Source organism: Diospyros lotus, chromosome 9 (assembly GCF_014633365.1).
Source record: "Diospyros lotus cultivar Yz01 chromosome 9, ASM1463336v1, whole genome shotgun sequence".
Lineage (NCBI taxonomy): Eukaryota > Viridiplantae > Streptophyta > Magnoliopsida > Ericales > Ebenaceae > Diospyros > Diospyros lotus.
Genome location: NC_068346.1, coordinates 25846622 through 25874167, shown reverse-complemented (window position 1 = coordinate 25874167; position 27546 = coordinate 25846622). Strand labels below are relative to the sequence as shown.

At 43.6% G+C, this 27546-nt stretch overlaps 1 protein-coding gene across 1 annotated transcript; it reads left to right on the top strand.

Moving 5' to 3' along the window:
• Positions 1-202: 202 nt before the first annotated feature.
• LOC127809324 (uncharacterized) lies at positions 203-3327 on the top strand. The gene is made up of 2 exons (XM_052348088.1): positions 203-1872; positions 1989-3327. Exons 1-2 carry the CDS (start codon positions 203-205, stop codon positions 3325-3327), a joined length of 3009 nt encoding a protein of 1002 aa, XP_052204048.1.
• The last annotated feature ends 24219 nt before the right edge of the window (positions 3328-27546 follow it).

Sequence of the window (27546 nt, the reverse complement as noted above, 5' to 3'; positions counted from 1 at the left end):
CGTCGCCCCCGCGACGGAAACCCTGGTTCCACTGGCTACCAGAGTCACTATCGGAATGCCCCCACGGGCTTCGGCCCAACCTGTCGCCCCAACCGTCGGAGTAGAGGCGGTTCAGGCCTGGCAGCAGCGTCAGGAGGCTCTGGAGAGTACTGTTAGGCAGCTCGCTGATGCGGTCAGGGCCCTTGCCTGAGCCCAGCCGCAAATGGTCCCGAGACAACCAAAGTCGCTGTCACCCCGAAGACCTCGCCACCCGCGAGAGGAAAGACCCCCGCCAAACGAAAGAGAAGCCGATAGAGTTCCTTCGCCAAAAAGGTCAGTAAATTCCTCTAATTCAAGGTCTAAGGATGCGGACCTCCCGTCACGTCGCTCACCAGGGAAAGGAAGCAGGAGATCGCAGCTCCAACGGTTTGTGGACCAGGACACCGCCGTCGAGGAGTTGCTCCAAAGGGTGCAAGAACTGGAGGCACGACAAGGAGTTCGTGGCCAAAATAGTGGCTACGGAGAACGGACGCCATTCACAAAGGAAGTTGAACTCGAAGCTCTCCCCAGGATATTCAAGGTTCCGAGCATATCACAGTACAACGGAGATAGCGACCCCTATGACCACCTGGACGCATTCAATGTCCAGATGGATCTGCAGATCACCAGCTCGCTGGTGAAGTGCCGGGTATTCCCCGCGACCTTGGGCGACATCCCGCGCGCCTGGCTCAGAAGCCTCCTGTCTCGCAGCATTGGTAGTTGGGAAGAATGCCAGCGGAAGTTCCTCAGGCAGTACAGAGCTCTGAGACGGCAGCTCGCCCCGCCGTGCCACCTCGCCACGGTCTTCCAAAGGTCGAGCGAGTCCCTCAAAGATTACATCGCCAAGTTCCGGCGCGAGGTGAGTAACGTCGAAAGTCCCTCGGATGAAAGTATCCTGACCGCCGTCTCGGCAGGTCTCAGGAAAGACGGGAAGCTCTACGAGAGCATCTATAAATCCCCCGTTGCGGATCTGGGAGAATTCTATGAACGAGGTGCAAAGGAGATCCGGTGGGAAGAAGCGTTCGGGAAGAAGCCTGCCGGACATAGAGAGGAAGTCGGAAGCTCTAACCGAGATGGGAAAAGGAACGACGGGGGAAACAGAAAGGACAACCGAGGAGAGTGGTCTAACAATCAGGTAGCCAAGCGAGCTCGGCGGGAAGAACAAGAGGACCGACCTCCGAGACAAGGCCGTTTCAACAACTATACGGCCCTATCAGATTCTCAAGAAAGGATCTTCGTCATGGAAAGAAGAAGAGAGGATTTCGGGAGGCCAAACCAGATAAAAACTCCCAACAAGTTCAGAAATAGGGAGAAGTTTTGTACGTATCACAACGAGGTAGGGCACGACACCTCTGAATGTTACGCTTTGAAGGATGCAATTGAAGAACTGATTCGAAGGGGCGGGCTGCGAGACTATGTGGTGCTACCTGCAAATCAGCCACCACAGCAGGCGAATCAACAACGACCGCCCCCCGAGGATGAGCGCGCACCAGCAGTTCGGACGATCTATACGATCCACGGCGGTCCTCACCTCGCAGGCACATCGAACAGGTCGCACGAAAGGTATGTACGCGAGGCTAATCATGTCCTAGTGGCAGGATCTAACGAGCAGATGGGATCATCAAAGCGAGCTAGGATGGCAGTGAAGGAAATCACTTTCTCCGAGGAGGACGCCAGGGACATACACTGGCTGCACAATGACGCCCTCGTCATTCGCGCTCACATCGGCAACATGGAGGTGCGAAGAATAATGGTGGACACCGGCAGCTCGGTGAACGTGATGAACAGGGCCTGTTTCGACCAGATGGGACTCGGGCCCGAACAGTTGGGCCCATCCCCAGAGCCACTTTTCGGGTTCACGGGAGATGCAGTCGTTCCCATGGGACGAGTTAAGCTCTCATTCACAATTGGGGGCGAAGGTCGTGAAGCCACAGCGCTTGCGGAGTTTCTGATCATTAATTGCCCCTCAGCATACAACGTCGTGCTCGGGAGGCCGGTGATGAACGAGCTGGATATGGTCACCTCGACCAGAGCGCTGACCGTCAAGTTTCCAACCACCAACGGAACTGGATGCGTGCGGGGAGAGCAGCACCTCGCAAGACGTTGCTACGAGGACGCGGTCAAGATGGGGACCAGAGGAAAGAAAGTAAACGTGGTCACAGAGGGAGCGCAGCGACCTTCAAGTCGGAGCGGGTGAGTTACGACCTGGATCCCAGAGAAGTGGATTGCGACAAGGCCACCGGCCCAGTGGAAGAACTTGAAGAGGTCCCGATCAGCGAGGTGGACGCTGAAAGATGCCTGAAGCTCGGGAAGAATCTGGCCCCCGAGGTAAAACGCCAACTTATTGAATTCCTTAAGACTAACCTAGATGTGTTTGCGTGGAATCACGAAGACATGGTGGGGATAGCACCGGAGGTCATGTCGCACAGACTCAACATAGACCCCAGCTACAAGCCGGTGCGCCAGAAGAGGAGACCGATGACTCCAGAACGCTACGCCGCCCTTAAAGAGGAGGTGGATAAGCTCCTGGCTAATGGGTTTATCAGAGAGGCTCACTACCCAGTCTGGGTAGCCAACCCAGTGCTGGTAAAAAAGAAGAACGGGAAGTGGAGGACCTGCGTCGACTTCACCAACTTAAATAAAGCCTGCCCGAAGGACAGTTTCCCCCTCCCAAGAATTGACCAGCTCGTGGATGCAACAGCGGGGCATCAGCTCCTCAATTTCATGGACGCCTACTCGGGATACAACCAGATCCCCATGAATCCTAATGAGGAGGAACACACGTCGTTTATCACCGATCGCGGGCTATACTGTTATAAGGTCATGCCGTTCGGGTTGAAGAATGCTGGGGCGACCTACCAGAGACTTGTGAACATGATGTTCGAAGCGCAGATTGGGAAAACAATGGAGGTATACGTTGACGATATGCTGGTTAAGTCTGAGCAGGTCGCAGATCATGTTCGTAATTTGGGAGAAACATTCAAGATCCTCAAGAGCTACAATATGAAGCTGAACCCACTAAAATGTGCATTTGGGGTGGCTTCCGGGAGGTTCTTGGGATTCATGGTCAACAGCAGAGGTATCGAGGCCAATCCAGAAAAAATAAAGGCCCTTTTGGATATGAGGTCGCCTGTAAGAATGAAGGACGTGCGGAGCCTAACCGGCCAGGTCGCTGCACTAAGCCGATTTATCTCCAAGGCAACCGACAAATGCATCCCTTTCTTCAATACGTTACGAAAAGCCCAAGGTTTCAGTTGGAGTGAGGAGTGCGAGCTCGCCTTCCAGCAGCTGAAGGAGTATATGGGGTAAGCTCCGCTACTTTCAAAACCCCGAGATGGGGAAAAACTGGTGATCTACCTAGGAGTGTCGGCGCATGCTCTCAGCGCAGCCTTGGTTCGGGAGGAAGAAGGGGTGCAATACCCCGTTTATTATATTAGCAAGAGGTTGGTGGACGCAGAAACGAGGTACACATCGATGGAGAAGCTCGCATACTGCTTGGTCATAGCATCGAGGAAATTACGTCCTTATTTCCAGGCCCATCAGATCGATGTTCTAACTAAGTACCCCTTGAGGCAGATTTTGCAGAAGCCAGACACATCCGGCCGCCTGCTGAAATGGGCAATTGAGCTCGCTCAGTTCGACTTGGAATACAAACCAAGAGTGGCAATCAAGGGGCAGGCACTGGCGGATTTTATCGCTGAATTCACTGAAACGACCCAAGTAGAAGGAGAGACCTCGGAAGGACCGTCCTGGGAGTTGTACGTTGACGGGTCGTCGAGCGAGCAAGGAGCTGGGGCAGGAGTTATGCTAATAAGCCCAGAGGGCCACAGAATACTATGCGCCCTGCGATTCGGTTTCCGAGCTACCAATAACGAGGCCGAGTACGAGGCGCTGCTCGCAGGGCTGCGCTTGGCAAAGGAGGTGCGAGCTGAAGCACTGATAATTTTCAGCGATTCCCAGCTCGTTGTCAACCAAATACGCGGGGAATATCAGGCGAAGGGGGTGAAGATGGCAGCATACCTGCTCAAAGTACGCGAACTCCTAGTTCCTTTCCAACGGTTAGAGGTACGCCAAATTCCACGCTCTCAGAATTCCCATGCAGATGCACTGGCTCGGCTAGCTACTGTGCGAGATACAGAGTTTCTAGGGGCTATACCGGTGGAGTTTTTAGCCGCCCCTAGCATGGAGCAACCGGCCGAGACGATGGTGGTTCACGCATCCCAGGGCTCATGGATGAGCCCCATTCTGGCGTACCTACGGGAAGGAAAGCTACTGACAGATAAACTAGAAGCGCGCAGACTGCGAGCTCGAGCCGTTCGCTACTGTATCTACGGTGAGGTGTTGTATAAGCGAGGATTCACAGCTCCATTGTTAAGGTGTATTGAGGGCTCTGACTGTCAGACCGTGCTGGAGGAAATACATGCTGGGCATTACGGCAACCACGCCGGGGATCTGTCACTAGCCCAGAAGGCCCTTCGACAGGGATTCTATTGGCCTATGATGAAACAATACGCGATCAACTTGGTGAAAAAGTGTGACAAGTGCCAACGGTTTGCTAATATCCCACGGGCTCCACCGGCCTACCTTCAACAGATGAACAGCTCGTGGCTGTTTGCTGTCTGGGGTATGGACCTGATTGGGCCGCTCCCAACAGCTCGTGGCAATTGCAAGCATGCCATCGTGGAAGTTGATTACTTCACCAAATGGGCCGAAGCGAAAGAGCTCGCTGAAATCTCCAGCTCCAAGGTACAAAAATTTGTCTGGAATAATATCATTTGCAGGTTTGGGGTCCCACAGCAGATAGTCACAGACAACGGAACTCAATTCACCAGCGAACAATTCATCCAATTCTGCGAATCATTGGGAATCCAAAAGAGCTTCACGGCCGTAGACCACCCACAGGCCAATGGGCAGGTCGAAGCAGTCAACAAGATAATCAAGCACGCCCTGAAGACGAAGCTGGAAGACAGGAAGGGCGCTTGGGCGGACGAACTACAAACGGTGCTTTGGGCATATCGGACGACAGCTCGAACTAGCACAGCTGAGACTCCTTTCTCGTTGGTCTATGGGTCCGAGGCGATGATCCCAGCTGAACACAAGGTGACCAGTCAGCGAAGAGCCACCTTTAACCCGGAGGGAAATGACGAACTCCTAGCCGCGAATCTAGATCTACTTGAGGAGGCTAGAGACACAGCTCGCCTACGGATCGCCATCTACCAGGAAAGGGTAGCGCGTTACTACAACAGAAAAGTTCGGTTCAGACGGTACAAGCTCGGAGACCGCGTGCTACGCCTAGTACTCATCGGCGCTCAAAAAGCCAGTGACGGCACGCTAGGCCCGAACTGGGAAGGACCTTTTGTTATCCACGAGGACTTGGGAAACGGGGCATACCATCTGGCCAACATGGATGGAGCTGTCCTCCCGCGAGCCTGGAACGCGGAGCACCTCCGCCCCTACCATCAGTAAAAGTGTTTCCATTCTTATGTTCATGTTAAGATTTTTTAAGCTCGATTGAGATTAATAAATTTTTGGCTGATCAATTTTGTCGAACTTTGTTACCTGTCCTCCACTACGGCACTTTAACATTTTTTGGGGAGGGGTAAAAAACCATGGTTTGCGAGCTGGGGCCCATTCATCTTAGTTGACGGGCTATGGTTTGTGGCTTATCTGAGCATTCCTCTTGGTCCTCCCCCAGGTCGTGGTTCGCTAGCTGAGGCCCATTCATCTTGACCCAATGTCACGGTTTGGCGCCTACCTGGGCAACCACCTCCACCTCGGGCAAAGGGATCACTAGCTGAGACCCCCTTTCATCTTGAATAAAAATCACGGTCTGCGGTCTACCTGGGTGTCCCCTCCCGAGCCAACTACGAGCAGCGCCATGGTATGTTAGCTGAGGTCGCTATGCGACCTACCTGGACATATATCTTGGCCGAATTTTCAATTTCTACGCGAATTTATGGAAATGCCCTGGTATGTTAGCTGAGGTCGCTATGCGACCTACCTGGACATATATCTTGGCGAGATCTTCAATTTAACGCGAAGCTATTCCCCTATAAACTATGCGGAAAATTAGCTAAAGACATTCCGCGACCTATCCGGACATTCATCTTGACTAAATTCTGGGCAGAGACGATGACCGATTTGGTTATTCTTATTATCCTGGCTTGGGAAGCAGCTATACGCAACGAACGCGACCTACGAGCGACTGATCTCTCGACTTAATCCGATCATAAAAAGCTCCTGGATACACTGAAAATCAGCACTTCAGGCTCGTCAGCAAGGTAGCTAAAGCGCTTAGGTGTTATTCGCAACCTACTACTTAGCTAAGCAAAGCATTAAGGACGGACCATTTGCGACCAACAATCAAACGATCTACCAAGCTACAATGTGAAGGAAAAACGCCTACATAAGCTACAAGGTAGCCCGAGCCCGCAACGGTCTCTGCTCTCCTACGAAGAAGTTGTCAGCTCCAAACGCCCTCCCACGGTGGACCTCACCTGCAGAAAAGCAGCTCTCCACCGCCATTGCCCTTGGTGTATATTCTGATACAGATTTCAATCGGAAAACTGTCTCAGAACATACACCAGGGCGATGGCAGAACGAGCGGTATCTTTCGATCCATCCGACCTTCAGCGATTCTTCCCTAATCTTCAGCAACCTTCAGCTGTGACCCCAGCAGTCCGACAATCTCCCTCAGAGCCCGCTTGACAGGAAGGCAGCCTCAACAGAGACACCAAGGTTGAAGAAGATTGTCGCACTGCATGGGGACCGCAGCTGAAGCACCGTCGCCAGGATAAAAAGAAAGGAACCTCATGAAGTACGTCTCAAGGGGTCATATCAGGCTATTTATAGACCAAGGCTATTCCCAAAAACCGACAATTATTCCCGAGAATATGACAAGTCCCAAGACGACGGTCAAACTTCGCAAAGGGAAGAGAAAGTCGGCATTAGCTCCCAGTCCGCATAACGAACTGCGAGCTAGGGGGAAGGGGGATACGCCAAGTCTACAAGCTCAGTTTACAAGCTCGCTAAGGTGATTCCTGATTCTTTGGACGGATCGGAAAAACTTCTTATGCGGACCTACGACCTAAAGCTAGCTAAAGCTCGCTTTGACATGGTCTAACATCGCTACACGACAAGTCAGGTTTAAGTTTCGCCTCTTCAAAGTTTTTATTAGATTTACTTCAATTATTTGTGAATCTAAGGTTGCGATTTGAGGATCGATCTACCAAGGCCCAACTACCAAGATCGCCAAAGTTCAGTCAAATAAAAGCTTGCAGGGAGAAAACACACATGAAGCATGAAGACTTTGTTAAAAGAAAAACGTCTTACGAATAGAAATACAAGGAAAAACCCTAGCTAGAAGGAGGAGCCACATTTTCGTCAAGCTGAGCGGGAACATCTTCAGTAGAAGGAGCGGCCTCGAGCTGATCGGGTTGGTCGGGCTGACTAGAAACCCCGGCAGCCTCTTTTTCAGCTGCCTCAGCTGAAAACCTTGCGAACTCCTGGACAGCATCCTTGCCGAAGAAGGAGATGTCCAGCTCAGGATGAAATGTCCACAAAGTATACAAAAATTTGACTGAGTTCTCTAAGGCAGCATCCTCGCGCTCCTTGGCTACCCGGGCTCTGACCTCAGCTTCTTTATGGGCAAGCTCCTTCTTGAGCCCCTCCACCTCGCGGGCTGCAGCTTCAGCTCGCTCCTCAGCCAACAGCTGCGCTTTTAGACTCCCCTCCAGCTCGGTCGAAGCCTTCTTAAGCTTCGCGTTATAATCACAAAGGGCAAGAGCACTCGCAGACTTCTCTCGAAAAAGCTTGTCTTCGGCATTCTTCTTGGCCTCCTCAGCCCTCGCGATCAAGTCTTCCTGCCCCTCATAATAAACCCGCATCTTCCGGGTTTCCTCTGTCAGATAGGTGAGGTTGTCCTGCAGCTTCTTTTTGTCGTCTTTCAACTTCCCAGCCAAAGTCGCGAGCTTCTCCTTCTCCCTAAGGAGAACAGCGAGCTCCTCGGCTTGCTTCACACAGCTGAGAACGGACTGGAAAATAAGCAGAAAAGGCTAAACAAAACGAACAGAAAGGAAAGGAAAGGACGGCAAAATAAGGACGTACCAGAAGACCATGGCGAGCTGAATATAATGGAAGCCTTTCCCCCGTAACGTCCTCCTTCTCCAGAGACCGGACGGAGTTGCCCAGAACGTTATTTAAGTTGTCCAGGAGGCGATCGAAGTAGACCCCTCCTGCGAAAACCTCTTCAGCTGCTGCCGCAGAGGGATCAACAGCCTTTTTTTTCTTCTTCCCGGCCTGGACCCCGGTGGGAGATGAAGCCGACGCAGCCTTCCTCTTGCTCCCAGAAGCTGAGGCCGCCTGACCCTCTTCTACCAAAGCCTTTCCACGGGCAGACGTAGCCACAACCACCTCGGAATCACGGATTGTGATTGTCTCGGTGGCGGGCTGAGCAGTTGGAATCACCAGGGCTTCGGCCGTAGGGGCTACAGGCCCTTCAACCCTGGGCACATCCGCTTGAGCTCGCAAGGTTGGCGCTGGAGGAACCGCGGTAGAGGTCGCCGACGGTTTGTTGTGCGGAACGTATTTTAGCTTTACCATCCTCGGCGTTGATGAACCGGCTTGTTCTCTCTGACCGCCTTCGTTCGAGCTCGAGCTGCGATCAGCCTCGTCAAGGGCCGACCTGACGTCCCTTTTTCCCCGGATCCCGACGTCCCTCTTCTCTATCACCTTTGCGTCGAGGGAGGGAGCGAGCCCGAACTTGCGAAGTAGGTCGTCAGATGGCTCGATATCGTCAGCGTCCGTCTTTACAGCGCCGACCTTCTCCAGAAGCTCGACCTCGTCCTTGGCCAGGCTCGGCTTCTTACCTGAGGTATCTGAAAAAGAAGGCAGGCAGTCAAAGAGCGAAAGAAGAGCATAAAGAAAAAAGACAAGGGCGTGAGCTCGCTTACTTGGGCATTGTACGAAGCCGAAGCTCGTCAGCTTGTAAAGGGAAGTGCAAGAGGCGAAAAGCCACCGGGACTTGTAAGCCCCAACATTGGATTTGCCCTTTGCCTTACCCTTCGGCAAGAGCTTCTTATACTTGGAATTTAGGGCTGTGAGATAATACAGCCCGTTGCCTAAACTCTTGAAGGAGAAAAGGGACCTAATAACCCTAGGGGAAGGAGGCTCAAGACCTGCCCTCTTAAAAAGGAGGGCTAACGAAGAGAGTTGTGAGTAGGAGTTCGGAGTAAGCTGGAAGGGTGAAAGCTTCAGGTCGTTTAGAAGAGCTATCAAATAAGAAGGGACTGGAAGCCTAAAACCAGACTCCAGGTGTTGAAGGCTCAAAGCGATGAACCATTTAGGAGGGTTGGCAGCATGGTCCTCAGGAGAAGGAACCATAGCACTAGAGGTCGAAGGAAAATTATATTCATTGACCCAAGAAATGAGCTCGCTAAGGGTCACATTAGAAGGATGACGCTCGAACACCTCGCGGGCTCCTCGCTGATCCCCAGATCGCTGAGATGGAGCAGCTGAGACTGACGAAGCGAGCTCGCAAGCATCCCCACCTCGCCGAGAGGTAAGCTCTTGGACCGTCTCCTCCCATCCTTCACACGGTTCCGAAGAAGTCGGGGTATCCATGTCTCCTATTTGGTAATTGCGACGCCTGTGACCTGAGAGGGACATCTACGACAAAATTAGAGTCAGGCCGCTGGGAGCAGACTAGCGCTCACAAAACAGAAAAAAGCCCTAGACTCTCCCCATTCGATCAGGTCGCGCCGAAACCGCGAAGTAAGGACACTGCCTAAAGTAGGGGGGCCAGAAACTTAAGCCCGGTGGATATCTAAAAGCAAGACTAAGCTCGCTTCGACAATCATAGGCCAAAAAGGGGGCCAAACGACGCTCTAAATACCAGAGGAAGACACATAGCCATCACGAAGAAGGCAGTACGCGGATAAATCCGAGAGACAGTAAACTAGAAAGCAAGACTAAAGGGGTTGGAAGGAACTCACTGGATAAACGGAAGACAAGCAAATGCCGAAGCAGGGAATGGCGGCGAAGGCACCCGAAAACTGGAAAGGCGGTCGCAGTCGAGACAGAGCAAGGAGACGAACAAGAGCCTTTGCACACAACAAAAATTCGAAATAATAAAGCGAAGGGGGAAGAAGGTAGTCTCTCCCGCTATTTATACTTTTTGCCCGGAAGATCCTGATCGTCGGATCAAAAAACGGCTCATGGCATGCCCCAAGAAACTCGGCCGCACGACAGCTCGTGGGACCCACAGGCATGATCACGCGCAGTAATGGGGGAATGTGCGCATTTAAAGCAGTACGGGCAAGACGTGCCCTTTGAAGTGTTTCTCAAGGGACGGTTGGTCGTCCGAAATACAGCTAGACAGATTGCGGCAACTAGAGCAGCTCTCAGTCCGCAGCTCGCACTAAGAGCTGGGGGGGCTTATGTTATATGCGATCTCCGGAAATCAATTGACGGGCTGGGCCCGGCCCAGCAGAACGACCCGAATCACCTAAGGCCCAGCAGAGCGGCCCAAACTCCCCAGAAGCCCGCCAGACCCGAAGACAGAAGGCCATCAGTGCAGAGTCCCATTCCTTCGGGACCAGAAGCCAGATCGCTGATGCCAGCGAGCTCGCTTTAAGCGAGCTCGCTCAGACGAACTCCAAACATCAATACTCAGCTCGCCGAGAGATACGCCCAGATCAGACGGCTGGAAGATCGCGAGATAATCGGAAGCGATAGACACTTACATATCGGAAGCAATTCGAATCCCTGAAGACAAGGGACCTATCCCTGATAATCCGAAACCAATAAGGAAAGCGCCGTCAACGGAATAGACTTCTTCCATACTTAGGACTAATTCGCATTGTAAGCTACCCTACTCTATATATAGAAGAGGGGACGCCATTGTAAAGGGGGGAATCATCAGAAAATACATACTGTTACTCTGCTAGAATAGCCAGAGAACGGTCGTGGACTAGGCATCATTCTGGCCGAACCACGTAAAAGTCCTGTGTGTGTTTCTTATCTGCTTCAGTCTTCTATTCCTTGCCTTTTTGGTACCCGTTATCACGTTGTGGGCTCTCAAACTCCGGTTGACCGTTTCCGCACGTCAACATGATACAACTCACTTGCTATCACTTGACCACCTTTGGTCTCTCGCTTGACCCCATCCGTTAGATCCCTGATCTTACACTTCTTACTTCTAAGACACTGAATGATCCTCAAAAATACTTATCGTTCAATCCTAACTCAACAGCTAGGCCATGCCACATCATTCATGACTCAATCATTTCGATAACTACCAGTTATCCTATCACTCATCGTAAGAATTTCGACCAATGACCTCAAATCAACCAATCATTTCCTTCCTTAATATTTGATCAAAATCAACAATTTCTAAATCTCTCAGATCCATAATCATGGTTACCGAGTCAACGTCACACCCGAATCTTACCATTTATCTTCAATAGCTAAGTCAATTTGACCAGCTATTTTATCGCTTAACAAGGTTAATATCCTCATATCAATAACCTCTAAGACTTTAACTGCCAATCCCTAAGCCTCTAGGTAGGGACTTCATTCTACGAACCATCCATGATTCGACCATTCTTAATAGCTATCAATTACCCTATCATTTGTCATAATGATTTCAACTAATAACCTCAAATCAACAGATGAATCCTCAAATTCCTATCATTCCTTTCCTCGAGATTTGTTCTAAATTAACAATCTCTAAACCATCAGCAATCCCTAAGTCACCAAATAAAACTTAAGGCTCCCAAATAAACTTAAGCTCTGATACCAACTGTAACGTCTTGTTTTTCGAGCGCGTCATAAATTAGGATAATTTTGGGACAATAATTTTTTTTTTCCCTTTCAAACTAAAACTAAATCACATCATTCCTTGCATCCATCCCATAATTTCAAATCATTTTATCTCGAAAAAGAATCATCATACATCAAATGCGGAAGCTAGAATCGAACCTGACATCTTACTTTAACATAAATCATAAATCAATCTTCATATCACCGTTTCTCGAACTTAATCCTCAATACAAGGCTATTCATTAATGATTTAAAACATAACATAAATTCTCATCTAACATTAACCCTAAACAAAGTTATGCATCATCATTAACCTTAAGGTTATATATCATCGTTCATCAAAACATCAATCATAACTCATCTCTTACATCATGGACTTCCAAATCATTCAGATTTCAAAGTAGCAGGACTTAAAACACATGGGCTACATTATATCATCCATTCATCATACACTTTGCTAAGTACCATTTCATGCCCCATTCATCCTCGTATCTGCTACAATCTCCATCTAGAACGTTTGAATATTCCAGGGGCAAAACTCAAGTTAGATGATGAATCATCTAAGTAAGGGTATAAAATCATATTTCGTGCATGGATGCAAAATGTCCTTTCTTTTTCATTTCTGTTTAAGCCGACCATACCTTAATGCTACTCTCCATTTTTACAGCCTCCTTCCCAAGCTGAGGTGTATGGATGCACCCTTGGAAAAGCAGCGGTCACAGCCCGTACTCTCAAACCCTTATGCGAATGCATGATCAATAATTTGATCATGAACATATGCATATTTCATCATCAATACGTGTAAATGCGATCTACATGACGTATTCACATCAAGACATAACAACATGATAAACCATTTACATCAATTTGGGTTTTGGGAAAACCACTTACAAACCAAGCATTTTCATAAAATTAAATTCAGTTGAGAAGTACCACTTACCTAGTACGCATATCATAACATCTCGATTCTCGTGCCAGGCTGCTAACGTACTCAGTTTGAACATCAACATACTCTAGCCATCATATTTATTCAATAAATCAATATTCTATTTTTTCCTAATTTCCTCATAATTTTCCTCTATTTCTTCCTATTTTCCTCAATAATTCTTTAAACATTTTCCTCACTAAATAATTCCTCAATAACCCAAACTAAATATTCCTTAATTATTTCCTTAAATAATTCTCTATAATAACTCATAAAATAACATTTCTAATTTATTGAAATTTTTACTTACATTAACTTAGCCTTTCAGGCTGCCTCGATATGCGTTACATGCCTCAATTTTCGTGCACAATCTTGATCCCCGAGCCTTGCCTCGATTCCTATGCCAGACCTTGATTCTCGCACACTACTTCGATATTTGCACACCACATCAATTTTCGTGTACTATCTCAATTTTTGTGCGACATCTCAATTTTCGTGAACTGCCTCGAAACGCGCGTCCAAACTATTTTTCTCACCAAAATCTCCAGAATATTAATACACCACTATTTCCTATTTTTTCGACATTTTTCAGGATTTTTATATATTTTTTTTCCCATTTTCCTTTTATTTCTTTCCTTTCTCTTTTTTTTTCTTTTTCTTTTCTTTTCTTTCTTATTTTCTCTCCTCCTCCTTCCTATTCACCTTCCTCATCTTCAACCTCCTGCAACGCACCAGCCGTCTGCAACTCCTCCTTCTTCACGAACCAACCATGCGCGCACCAGCTCCGCCTCAATCTCGCTTCAGCCATCGTTGGCTGCAACCCCGACGCCGTTAGTCACCGCTTCGGCCGCAACTATCGCCCAGCTCCGCCGCACGCACAACTCCTTCCTCTGCACCTTCTTCCTCTTCACCGAGCACACGCGCACAATCCAGTTGCCACACGCCCTCCTTCACGTGCCCGCCTCGCTTCCATCATCGATCGCTGCTCCACGATCGCCGCCATCGCGACCTTCCTCGCGCACTGCCCTCTCGAGCTTGCGGCTTCGCTCGGCTGCCATTGCACAACAGGTTATTAAAGCTGCCCGCTGCCACTGCCATGGCCGAGATCGGCCCAAGCTCTCACGAGCCCTAGCTCTCTCATTCTCTCATCCGATTTCTCACTCTTGCTCTCTATTTCCCAAACTCTAGGCCAAGCTCGGCCAAGCTCTCGGCCCAGCCTTCTGCCATGGCTGATTTGGCCATCTCCCTCCCTCTATCACTCACTCGATCTCTCCTTCTCTCTCTCGGCTTCTCTCACGATATATATATATGGCCGAATAAGCTTGGGCGCCACTCCTTGGAAGAAAACTTGGCCACCACTCTCGACCATCTTCTCAATCTCTCTGCCATTCCTCTGCCCAATTCCTCAATTGAAGAACAACCCAGAAATTGCTCCCCACGCCTATACGCATGCACATAAATAATACATATATATATATATACACTATATTATATTAATATAATCATGAAAAAATACATATTTAACCCCCATATTTTTCCCTTATTACACTTGCAAATTTCTCTAATTGTAATTACCCCTCTAATGCTCAGATTTATTTGCATAACGATGTTTAAATCCAAAATTAATAACTTTGAACTTACTCGATACGTACGATTTTGCCCCTGGGTCCTCACCGAGCCTTTGATTCATCCTGCAACCACTAAAGGGTTGATCCTTACAAAAAATCAGAGCTGCTCAAGGTTTCGTTGACTTCCCAGAAGTCTCCAACGATAATTTGGTATTGGGCTAAATTCATATTTGACCAAAGTCAAATGTATAAAATCATTTTTGTACTTTTCATAGAAAAAAAAACGTTTTTAACTATTCAAACAAACTAATTACACTCTATAGCCACTTTTATGTAAGATATCAAAAATACCCTTAATGAGATTTTAAAATAGAAAACTCTACTACTTTTAGCCTCATTTATCAAAATACCTTTATCTCTTTCATATAACCTTTCTTCTCTATTTTCTTCCAAAATTCACGTTACTCTCTTTCTCTCCATTGTCAAATTATCCAAACTCAGTCATTCTTTATACATTCAATCTTTTTGCTTGTTGGGTCATTCAATCTTCTTTATCAATTGCAACGACCTCATTGAAGTCCCATTCAACAAGTTTTTTTCTCTCTAACAAATAATTTTACCCAATCTCAAGGTATCTATTCAATTTGTATTTGTTTTATTTTTTTAAAATAATTTTTGTATTCACATTGCTTATTAAGTTTGTATAGAATGATTGTAGTTGTTAGCAGAACATATTTTGATAGATATCATTCCAAATCTGCACTAATTTAGGTGAAAAAAAAAATCAAAACTGCACATCGTTAACGAGTTTGGTGGGCGATAACAATTGATTGGGCTTAGTGTCAGAACAAAGCCCGATGGGTCTTTGTGGGGGAACAAAACCTGATAGTGTTCCCCCACTAAGCCCGATCGGGCTTGTTTTGGGAACAAAACCCGATTAGGCTTTGTTGCCCCCACTAAGCCCGATTATGATTTTTGTTGCCCACAAACCCGATATGGTTTTTATATATATTATTTTTAAAATAACATGAGTATTTTGTTAAATAATTTAATACTATATATGAGTAAAATAATATAATTCAATATAATATATTTAATTTTATCATATTATTTAACAAAATTTCATTTCTTAAGCATTTGTACCTAAATGTGTTATGTTAAAATCCTTCAATATTTTTCATAAAATTTTTAAATATTTTTCTTAAACTACATATAAAAATTATCATGACTTGGTTGTTGGTTTATAAGTCAAAAATCATGTTTAATTGTACAAATCAACTCTTTAGAAGAAGAAAATAAAATACAAATCTCAAAAAGCAAATAAACTTACTTACTTATAGTTATGACTTGGTTTAATGAGGAAATTAACCTGATTTGGGTGTGTGTGGGTCCGTTACATCCATGGTAATGGTGAGACTAATTTTTTCCTTCTTTCAATCTTACAGCAATGGATTTAGTGCAATTGGTCATCGTGTGGAACGGGGAATGGAATGATAATAAGTAGATTGGGGGTAATAGGATGTGTGTGGGAATCTACAAAAATACGACTTTTACTCAATTGGTTGAGATTGTGTACACGGTGACGAGAATTGATAAAACAAGGTACAACATTGTAAAGATCCAAAAAAAAAATAATTAATCTAATTAAATTATATATATATAATAATTAAATAAAAAAAAGAAAAATATAAAAAGTAAAGGGGGAGGCGCTCAGCAGCCGCCCCCGAGAAATCAATCTCTCTCTCTTATTTTTCTCTCTTGCTCCTTCTCGGATTTGCGTCGATTCCAAGCGATCGAACCGTTCGATCTTCAATCCGATTTCATTTTTACCGTTAAAGCGCCCCCGATCTATAAAGAGGTAAGTATTTTGGCTTCATCTTTTCAGTTTTTCTTGTTGTTTTCATGAAATGTGGGTTGAGGCACGATGGGGCTTTTGGCCGGATGTTTGAGGTTAGATCTACGAAGATTCGACCGTTGGATTTCTTTGATTTTTGGATATGTTGGTCGGTTTGCTTGAGAGAGTTGGGTAGCGGTCTTGGATCGCCCGAAATCGCCGGCCACCGTGGCCGGCGACGTTGGCAGTGTGTTTGTCCATTTTGGCCGAGAGTTTGACTCTAGATCTACGAAGATCTAGTTGTCCAATCTTTCTCATTTTTGGGTATGTTGCTCTCCTTGGTGTTGCGCACCTCAGGGTAGTCTCCAATCGTTAAAAAATGGTCGGCGGCCGGCGAACAGCAATGGCCAGATTTCGCCCCTATTTTGGTCAAAAATTAATTCTCAAATCTATTAAGATCTGACCGTTCGATGGGTTTCATTTTAAGATATGTTGTTATTCGTGGTGAGGGCTTCGTATCGGTATATTGATCGGCCGACGGTGGTCGCCGGCGGCGGCAGTTTGTTGGAAAGAAAGAAAGAAAAGAAAAGAAAAGGAAAAAGGAAATGAGGGCTTTTGGGGTTAGGCATGTCAGGTTAGGTTTTAGCCTAGGATGGTGGGGCCCAATTGGGTTTTAGGATGGCCCAATGTGTTGGGCATGACTGACCCAATCGTGGTAGCCCTTGGGCTGGCCCACTCGGCTTGTTCTCCCTTGTCGCTTGTCCATGGACCTAGGATGACTTGGTTTGGTTGGTCCTACTCAGGATATCGAGATTGGTCTAATTTGGGTTCTCTTTAGGTCTCCTAGAATTAGCGATATGATTGGTGAGTCATTTTGTTGATCGGAGTCCTAAAGACGAAGCCCTATTAGATGACTCGAGGCCGAGTAAGATTGACCCCGAGTGCGTTCTAGGCTAGCCTATGATGATGACGTGGGTTTATTTCAAATCCTGATTTCTGATGGATTCTTTTTATTTTGAGGCTAGAATATTGCAATTTATTCATTTTAAACCATTTATTAAATTATTAATTAATTACTAAGTTCTTAAGAAAATTTATCAATTGAGTTATAAATATAAATATATATGTATTTTTGATAAATGAGGAATTTAAATAAAAATATATTATCTATATTAAAAGAAAACTAGTTTATGGGTAAATATAGAAATATATATATATTATGTTATTGCAGCCTATAAGTGGGTGTGTAGTTCTACTATACACTTACGCATAGCATGCAAGGCGAGGCATGATGACGTAGTCGATGGCTTAGCTCGACGAATTCCATGACGCCAAATTTGAATATTGCGCGGGTCAAGGTATTAAATAATCAATTAAGGGTGTTAGGTAATGGTTAGGGTTTTCGGTAATTTCATTTCGTCGTAACTCTTGTTACCTAAATGTGACCACCCCATTCTATTTATTGTAGGCTCAGATTCTCAGGATTTTGTTCGATCTTCTCCCCAAACTCGGACTTGAGTCATCATTTCCTAGGCGAGTAGACAGAATATGTTATGTTTACCTTATATTATGCACGTATATACTGTTTCATTCATAAATATTATAAACTTGTACTGATTTTTATATGCATAACTCGTACATGATTTTTATATGCGGATCATAGAAAAATACTCTTAAATGTTTCTAACTTGCATGAAATATTTTCATCCTACTAGGAAAGACATAAACTGAAAGATACCCTAACTGATTTCTTGTCTTGAGAATGTGAAATATTGAATGATATGGTGTATTTTAGGCACCACATGAAATGATAAATGATTATGACTTATGCATAAATTAGGGTATCATTTGCATTATTATTAGAGGACTATCTAGTAGATTCCCTGGTGACTCACAGCAGGAAAAGATCATGGTACTGTGAGGCTTGGCATGCCAAGGCTATGAGAGACACGGATAGTATGTTTCAGCACTACTATCACGTGGGCCATTATGATGATATTGTGTGATGATGATGTATGTGCCGATATATATACTTGTGTGCATGTGTATATAGGCGTTAGGCCAGTTTTTACTAGTGTGTCCTTAGAATCAGTGCATGCATCTCATATAAAAGTATAGGGGACTTAGGTGGTTAGGGAACAACTTATGGGGGTTGTCTTTAGGCACCTATTTTTCCTACACTACGTTTTCCTTTGAAACTTCAAATTATTTAAACTTATGGTTCATATTTCCACTGTTTATACCGTTATTATGTTATTGTACTCATAATGATCATCTTAGCATTTTTATTATATACTCTCCTAGTGGGCATGGCATACCTTATACTCGCGAGTCCACAAAACTCACCCCTTTTTATTAAAAATATTTTTAGGGAATTATTCTTTTGATTATTGGTCTAGCAGATCTTCTGGTATGATATCAGACCCTCTTTTGAACCCTGATGTGATATAGGATGCTCTGTGGAGACATTCACGTATTGTAGAGTCTGATGTTTTGTCTTTTATTTTTGTTGGCACATAATTGTGCCAAGGGCCCGAGATACGGGATCGGATATGTATTTATGATAGCAATGTGATAGATATTCTTATTTTGTACAGCTGCTGTATATGGAATATTGAGATACTATGTTGGAAGGTGAATTGGTATTTTATTCATGTTCTATATCTTGTCAGTAGTATCGTTTTATTCAAATCAAGATAGAGAATAGGCTTACTAGTCTATTGTGGGGCCGTTAGGCCTAGGGATTAGTGCCGGTCATGACATATCAGATTTTGGGTCATGATAGACATCACCATTCATTTTGTAACGGAACACTCAAGCGAACTTCTAGCTACCAAGCTCCCTATCAAGGACGACTACGATGTCAGGTTTATTATGTGCGATGACAGAAAATATAAAGTGATGTATGTTGATATGATTTGTAAAGATGTTGGAGTTTGTAACCTACGTAGTGGTGGCAATCAAGATTCAGGTGTCGTTCCATTTACATCCACACATAGTCCACTACAAAATGATGATTTTGGTACATATGGTATGGACGGTTTGTCAGATGACGCTCCACACACGGATGATGATTGTGATAATGAAACTGATGATAATAGTGACGATAGCGATGGTGATAATAGTGATGGTGGTGGTGATGAAAGAGGAGTGAGTCCAGAGTACCCAGAAGTAAGATTTTTAGGTTCACAATTTGAGGACAACCATTTACAAAGAAACTAGATCATTCCTGGTGTAGAAAATTATGCAATTGAGGAAACAAGACCCGAAGTGTCGATTCCATACCAGGGTGATCTTTTACACATGGGTTCACTCTTTAAAAGTAAATAAGAACTAATTTTGGCATTTGGACAATATTGTGTTGATGTTAAGATGGACTATCGAGTCAGACGTTTGTGCACAATTCAATTTGAGGCTGATTGCAAGGATGTGAACTGCAAATTTATGCTTCGTGCAAGATGCAGACCTGGTTGTTCGTTTTGGCATATGGTGAAATTTATGCCGAGTCACACGTGTACTCCAGATGTGTACGATTCACATTTTCGAAGTGTGAAGGCTATTGTCATCGAAAGTTTGTTCTCTGAAAGAGTGACGAGTAGTGAATATACACCTATAATGCTAATGGGGGAGTTGCTGGAGCAACATGGTGTGCAGATTATGTACACTAAAACTTGGAGGTCTTTACAACATGCAGAAAGACTTACTTATGGTAATGCGGATGAATCATATCAGCAACTACCCTCATATTTTCACATATTAAAAGAAACAAATCCTGGCAGTATTACGGCAATAGAGACAGATGAAAATAATTGTTTTTTATATTCATTTTTTGCACTCGGAGCTTGCCTTTATGGTTTCCGGTCTTACATAAGACTGGTTGTTGCCGTTGATGCCACACATTTGAAAGGTGAACACAAATGGGTGATATTCGTTGCCACTTGCAAAGATGGGGAGGAAATGATTTATCCCATCGCTTTTGGATTTGGAGATGGTGAGTCTGACAGATCATGGATATGGTTTTTGACAAAATTGAGAGAGGTTATCGGAGTGCAAGAAGATTTAGTCATTGTTTCTGATCGTCACCAAAGCATTGCGAATGCGATGAGTCATGCCTTCCATTCTGTCCCACATGTCTTTTGTTTCTTCCACCTTAAGCAAAACTTAAAGAAACGTTGTAGACAACGAAAAGATGTGATGACTGCATTCTACCTTGCAGCATACAGCTACACCACAATAGAGTGTGATACATACTTGGCAGAAATACAATCGATGCATCCTCAGACTCATCTGACATTAATGGAAGCAAGACCAGAAAAGTGGTCAGGTGCATATTGTCCAAAAAGAAGATATTCCATGATGACCACCAACATTACCAAGTCTCTCAATAAATGCATGATGAAAACACGTCGGTTGCCTATAACAAATGCACATGAATTTTTGAGACATATGCTTCAGAAATGGTTTAGTGATAGGCGTGCTACAACTGTCAGACTCGAAACCATTGTAACCTCCGCTGTAGTGGCACATGTCAACTTGGCGCATGCCAAAACATTAGACCGAGGATGTCGTGTAGTTCCTGTAATACAAGGGAACAAATACCTCGTGCAACATGCAAAGGAAGGCGATGGGATAGTTGACATTGTTGCGAGTACATGCAGTTGTCGCAAGTGGGACATTGATCAAATGCCATGTCTTCATGCAATTGCTGTTAGCAGGTATCATGGTTTGACTTTTATTTGCGTATTATGTTCGTAATTTAGTGTGATATGTTAACACTATGTGTTTCTTTACCTTATGCAACAGTTTCATGAGGGTGCACTACCATATGCTTTGCCATTCATATTACACCGTAGATTGGGTCAGACGCGCATATGCACCTCCCATCAATCCTCTCCCTAACAAGGCCGCTTGGGTTCTTCTAGCGTACGTCAGACAGATGGTTATACTCCAACCTGTGCAAAGAAGACAACCTGGCAGACCGAGAAATGGTCGGATTCCTTCCATGGGGGAAGCTCGTCGAAGAAAAAAATATGAAAAATGTGGTGAACTAGGACACAATAGTCTTGGTTGCCCTAATGAATGGACTTCCTCCATTGGAGAGTCTAGCACAGCCACTACTCCAGAATCTAGGGGCATTGCTAGGGCCTTTACAAGGGCAAGCTGAAAATGCAGCATTTGCAAAGAGACTGGACACACTCGTCGTCGGTGCCCTGTACAGTTGTCAATTCCAGGTGATGATAATATTAGCAATGAAGAAAACAATCAATAGACATTAACTCATTTAGGTATGATATAATGTTATCACATATGTTATCAATAGTTGTTAGATCGTTTGTGAAAAAAAAAAAAAACATGTTTTTTACTCGCAAAGTGTTAATGAAAGTTTTACTGACCATATATCTTCTATGTTTTAGCAATGCTCAAAAATCACTGGCACGATACAAAAAGGATGACAACATCAATCAAATCTCTTTTTGTAGAGGGTTCAAAAATGAATATTATTTTTTACATTAATATTTGAAATTGGGATTTATTCATATTTGTAATCTTTCAGTTTCCTTCATCTAAACTCATAATTAATGATTGACAGCTTGTGTTATAGTATGTTGTTGAGTAGAGAACTGAGTATATAATGTAGTTCTAATGGCCCAGAAACAAGGGAGACTTTGCTAAAATTTTTTGAAATATGAATTACTAACAACATTGGACCAAGATGATGCAATTATAATACTAAAATTTTAGAGTGTAATTTCTTAACAGTCACTATTATTTGAGACTACTAGTGGGAAACTTAAAAAAAAAAATTCAATCGAAAAAAAAAAATCGGGCTTTGTGGCCCACGAAACCCGGCCATCAGGTTTTGTGACCCACAAAGCCCGAAAATGAAATTTTTGAATTTTTCTTGATTTTTCTTCAAATTAGTATGTTTCATTAATACTAAAATGATGTCTTTTAATGTTATTTGGGTAAGCCCGAATGTATATATCACAACAACGTCATTATTTTTCACTTTGTGTGAGGATGTTCATCCACCATCAACACAACCAATACATGATCAATTGCTACTAATAATATTGGACAAAGCAAGATAATAACGCAATGATAATAAACTTGCTCAAAAATTAGAGGGTATATTATTAACAATCATTATTATTTAAGACTACTAGTGGGAAACTTAAAAAAAAAATTCAATCGAAAAAAAAAAATCGGACTTTGTGGGCCACGAAACCCGGTTTTGTGGCCCACAAACCCGAAAATGAAATTTTTGAATTTTTCTTGATTTTTCTTCAAATTAGTATGTTCCATTAGCACTAAAATAATGTCTTTTAATGTTATTTGGGTAAGCCCGAATATATATATCACAACAGCGTCATTATTTTTCACTTTGTGTGAGGAACAACTTCAAAAATTCTTTTGTCATTTCCAAGTTTTTCTTTTTTTCCTCTCAATCTATGGGTTCCACTAACACTAAAATGATCTTTTGTTACGTTGTTCGAGTTAGTTTAAGGTAGAATGCACAACAAATACATGATGAATTGTTCTAACTACTTAACATTGGACTAATATGATGTAATGATCTTCAAATTACCCCACAAGTATAATTTAAAAATTTCGACAGAGTCTCCCTTGTTTCTTGGACATTGAACCTGCATTAGAGACTCAGTCTCTCTTGCCAACAATATAATAACATGAAAATATTTACCATCACAACATTAGAGACTCAGTCTCTCTTCCCAACAACATACTGCCACCACAACCACTTATCCCTTACCCTCAACAACTCCGCAAATCACATTTCAGTGAACAATACACAATTTGCTATTTGCTATACCTATACAAAAATATATACAACATTTAAACTAGATGAAAATAAAAACACAAAATGAAGAATCTTCTAATCTATTAATCTACAAGTATACTACCGTACTATGTCTATACAAAAATATTTCAATCTGTCTCCGGAGGGTACGGACATCCACAGTCGGGTGCATCTTCCAGTGATCCTCATTATGCCTCAGTATGTCCTTGACGTATTTGATAACATAGCACCTGCAACTGGCCCTGTATTAGACATAACACACATTGGTAGCATAACCATATTTTCATGAAAATTGACTCTGTAATATAATTTAAATTAATTTACCCATCCGGTTGTTGAGACAACTTCTGAGGATCAGTATTCTCCACTTCCCAATCTCTATCTAGCATCATAGTTACGGTTACATGTTCATAATATGCAACTTTCTTTAGTAGAATGGGTAAAAGGCTCACAAGTGGTTGTATAGCTTCGGCCCTGCTCCTACGACTGTCTTCATTCATGGCATTAGAGTCATATATGACAATTCTCCTATCTTTCAAGCAAATCTTTAAGAGAAACCAGTGAGAATTCGCTACATTACAAGGGAACAACACTTGTATTTTATTTTAATACGTCAGTCGTACGGAAATAAATAAATAAATCATTAAATGGAATGAATAAGACTTACATAATCGACCGTCCACCAAGGGAGACTCCCGTCAGTGCGCCCGTCGACGAAACTGGTCCACTCTTCCGGGACAGATACGATAGAAGGCACAAAAACCTCCTGTTGCCCCCATACTCCTGTTCCCAAAATCTTACTATGGATGCTTGAAAAATAAAATAAAAATATTGGTCATAGACTAAATTAAAATGCAAAAAAAAAAAAAAAAAAAAGTAGTGCAAACTCACAAAAAGCGAGGTTGACATGAGAGCGTAGTTTATGTCATATTGACGCCGAGACTGTATACGTCTCAAGCAACACATGTAACTATCGATATGGTAACCCTCCAACCAGTTGGCCTCTTTCTCTATGTTTCGGAGGTCATCCGATGTTAAGTTGAGAATGAAATCGGTGTGAAGACTACAACAACTAAGAAAAATAAGAGTAAGAATATATTCTTGATGCAAATAGAAAAAATATAAATATTGTTACTTACCTAATATTTTCGTTGGAACCTATGAACTCAATATAGCCCTCAGGGGGCACTGTCTCCATGTCTGGCGACATTAGGTCTAGTACCGGTGGCGTCGGGTCCACGTCCGACCCCTCCAAAGTGGCATCATTCTTTCTCTTTTTATATTTTGTTGGATCGGTGAAGGGTGGCCGATGAAAACTGCAATGGCAATCTATCTCACATAGGTCGTATGTCAACCCTAACCACTTTCTCCTCCTGTAGCTGAACAAAACCTAACTATTACAAAATAGTATTTTAGAATGAAATAAAACGTATAAAAGTAAATTTGAAACTTACTCTAGATGTAGATGCCTGCTCCTCATCGTGATGATCAAGATCTACCTGATCACCACCCTGGGACTGCTCATGAGCATGATCGCTGTGATCTGGGGAAATATGTGAGATGCGTAGATAAGCACATAGTACTGCCTGCCCCTTCTCTAGTGATTCCTGCGCCCTCTCTAGTCTCAACAATTGTGTCATCACCTGACTCATTTCCCCATTTATTCTCCGCAACATATCTAGAGTTTGTTTCCACATCTCGGTGATCTACAAAAGGTAAACAAAAAATATATAAACAATTACAAAAAATATAAAACCATTATTATAATAAAAATCATACCCCTACCTCGTATTGTCCATGGTGCAAACTATCAAGGAATCTTGCCTCTTCCTTATCCTTCTCCCCTTTTCCCTCCTATAAAAAATATATAAACAATTACAAAAAATATAAATCAAAACCATTATTATAATAAAAATTATACCCCTGTTTTGTATTGTCCGTGGTGTGAACTGTCAGGGAATCTTGCCTCCTCCTTATCCTTCTCCCCATTTCCCTCCTATAAAAAATATATAAACAATTACAAAAAATATAAATCAAAACCATTATTATAATAAAAATTATACCCCTGTCTTGTATTGTCCGTGGTGTGAACTGTCAGGGAATCTTGCCTCCTCCTTATTCTTCTCCCCCTTTCCCTCCTATAAAAAATATATAAACAATTACAAAAAATATATATCAAAACCATTATTATAATAAAAATCATACCCCTGTCTCGTATTGTCCGTGGTGCGAACTATCAAGGAATCTTGCCTCCTCCTTATCATTCTCTTCCCTATTCTTTTCCTTTCCCTCATCTAAATGTATCATACTCGCCTCGTCCTCATCCCCGTCATTCTCTTCCTCCTCTTCACCCCCAAATTTATAGACGTCGACCCCAACCGAGTGTTGAGGGTTAAAAGATCTCCAAAAATTCATTTCCCGCTCATCATTAGTGGGCTCAACAGTCGGACTCGATCCTCGTGCCTACAAAATTGTATTATTTAGATAGATATGATTTAAAAATAAACTAAATTTAGAAGTAAGTTGCACACTTACTTCCTTCCTAAGACAGTCGTCGTAATTTTTTATCTATGGCCTTTTTTTAGATAGCCATTTTCTGCATCTTGGAATGTCTACGTCGGACAGTCTGACGGCCCATTTATTCTGAATCCATGGGAACGTTTCGATCAACCTCCACTGTAGAGAGCAAAAAAAAAAATGAAAATAAAAATTAAAAAACAAAACAAACATTTAGTTACTATAGACAAATTATATACAATAAGGAGTGAGTACGACAAATCATATACAACAAGGAGAGAGTACTTGAAACGCCCATACAAAACCATAAAGGTTGATTTTCTTCCCACCTTCACCAGTCATTTTTCTTGCTTTCGTGGCCAACCGGATGTAATGTTGACTCTTACTGTAGACATATGTACCCCAAGGGAAATCTCAAATGCTTGTAAATGCTCGGCCATAGTCCACAAGAAATCATCCACATGCCCACGCTCATCCTGGCCCAACAAAAACATGTCGACCACAGCAATGTAAATCAGTTTCAGGGCATCCTCTGAAACCATGTTCTCTCTAGTACTAATAAGTAATTCAAGGTCATCTCTAGTCACCCCCTTCTTATGTTGTGGAAATAGTCGAGCACGTAAACTCTCCGACTCAACAGGTTTCGGTTCAAGGCTTTCCCTATCAATAGCCCCAAATCGGAGTCCACTAATAAGTATGAACTCCTGCCTCATGTACCTATATAGTGTGCCACCAATCTCGAACCACATCTCATCGTGGAGGGCACCCGAAAATGTCACCTCCCTAAGTAGAACATGATATATCAACTGTGGTGCAGTCAAATGGAGGGACAAAGGCATCTTCAAGAAATGTCCCAATAGGCCCTATAGGAATCTATCCAATAACTTGTGTCGGTCTAGAGCACGACGCATCGCCTTAAGGTATTTGATCCCACAATAAGTAGTAACTCGCATTCCAGGCGGGAATATCCGGTGAGCATGAACATAAGTAAATTTTATAGTTTTTTGTTCAGCCATCTGTAAGAAAAAAAAATACAAAAACAACAATTGTCTTAGCACATGTAAAAACACAAGTAAAAGAAGAAGAAGCCCAATTATCCCAGCCCGATCATTGCAACCCAAACCTGATCAGGCTTCATTGGGTAGTGATAATCGAGCTGCGTCACAGCCCAACGGTCGGGGGAGCCCAATTGGGCGTGGGCTTGGTCGCGGGCGATCGGGCTTTGTTTGCAAACGAAGCCCGATCGGGCTTCGTTATAGGAAGCCTGTTACAGGGAGACGAAGCTCGATTGGGCTTCCTTCGTTACATGAAGCTCGATCGAGCGAGTGACGAAGGGGGCTTACGAAGCCCATCGGGCTTCTACCCCAGCGGGCTTCATCGCGAACGAAGCACGACCGTGGGGCTTCGTTCGCGATAAAGCCCGGTCGATCTCCATGGTCGCCGACCACGAAGCTTCGTCAGTGACCATTTCCAGCATCTTTGTTTATTAAAATCAACAGAAAAATCAACAGAAAACTCTAAGCTTGTTCAGCCAAGATGAGATCGACGTCGGAGGTCAAGTGGCTATCACAGCGGCGACGGGCAGTTGCTTTGTGAGAGAGATGAAGTGGGTGGGTGAAATGGGTAATGGAGGTGAGGGGTATTTTAGTATTTAACTATTGTTGTGTTTATTTTTTATTTCTTTTTAATTTTTAAATAAATAATGGTCAAATCTGACAAAGTGGCTATTTCATGTAATTAGTTTGTTTGAAAGTATAAAAACGTTTTTTTTTTAAAAAAAAGGTTAAAAACAAATTTTATATTTAAATAGTGGTTACTTTTTGCCATTTCCACTTTGGTATTTCAGTCTCAATCACAGCTGTATTTTAACTGTACCGAAAACCATCTCAATTCAAATTTCTTTTACTTCCATAAATCCTATCTCAGAACGCTCATCGAGACCATGTCATTTTCCATAGCCAATTACACTCCGGGGCATTCCCTACAGTCAATTCGGCGATCTATTTTACTATCGAGCCCATTTTTTGGTATTCTAATCTCACTC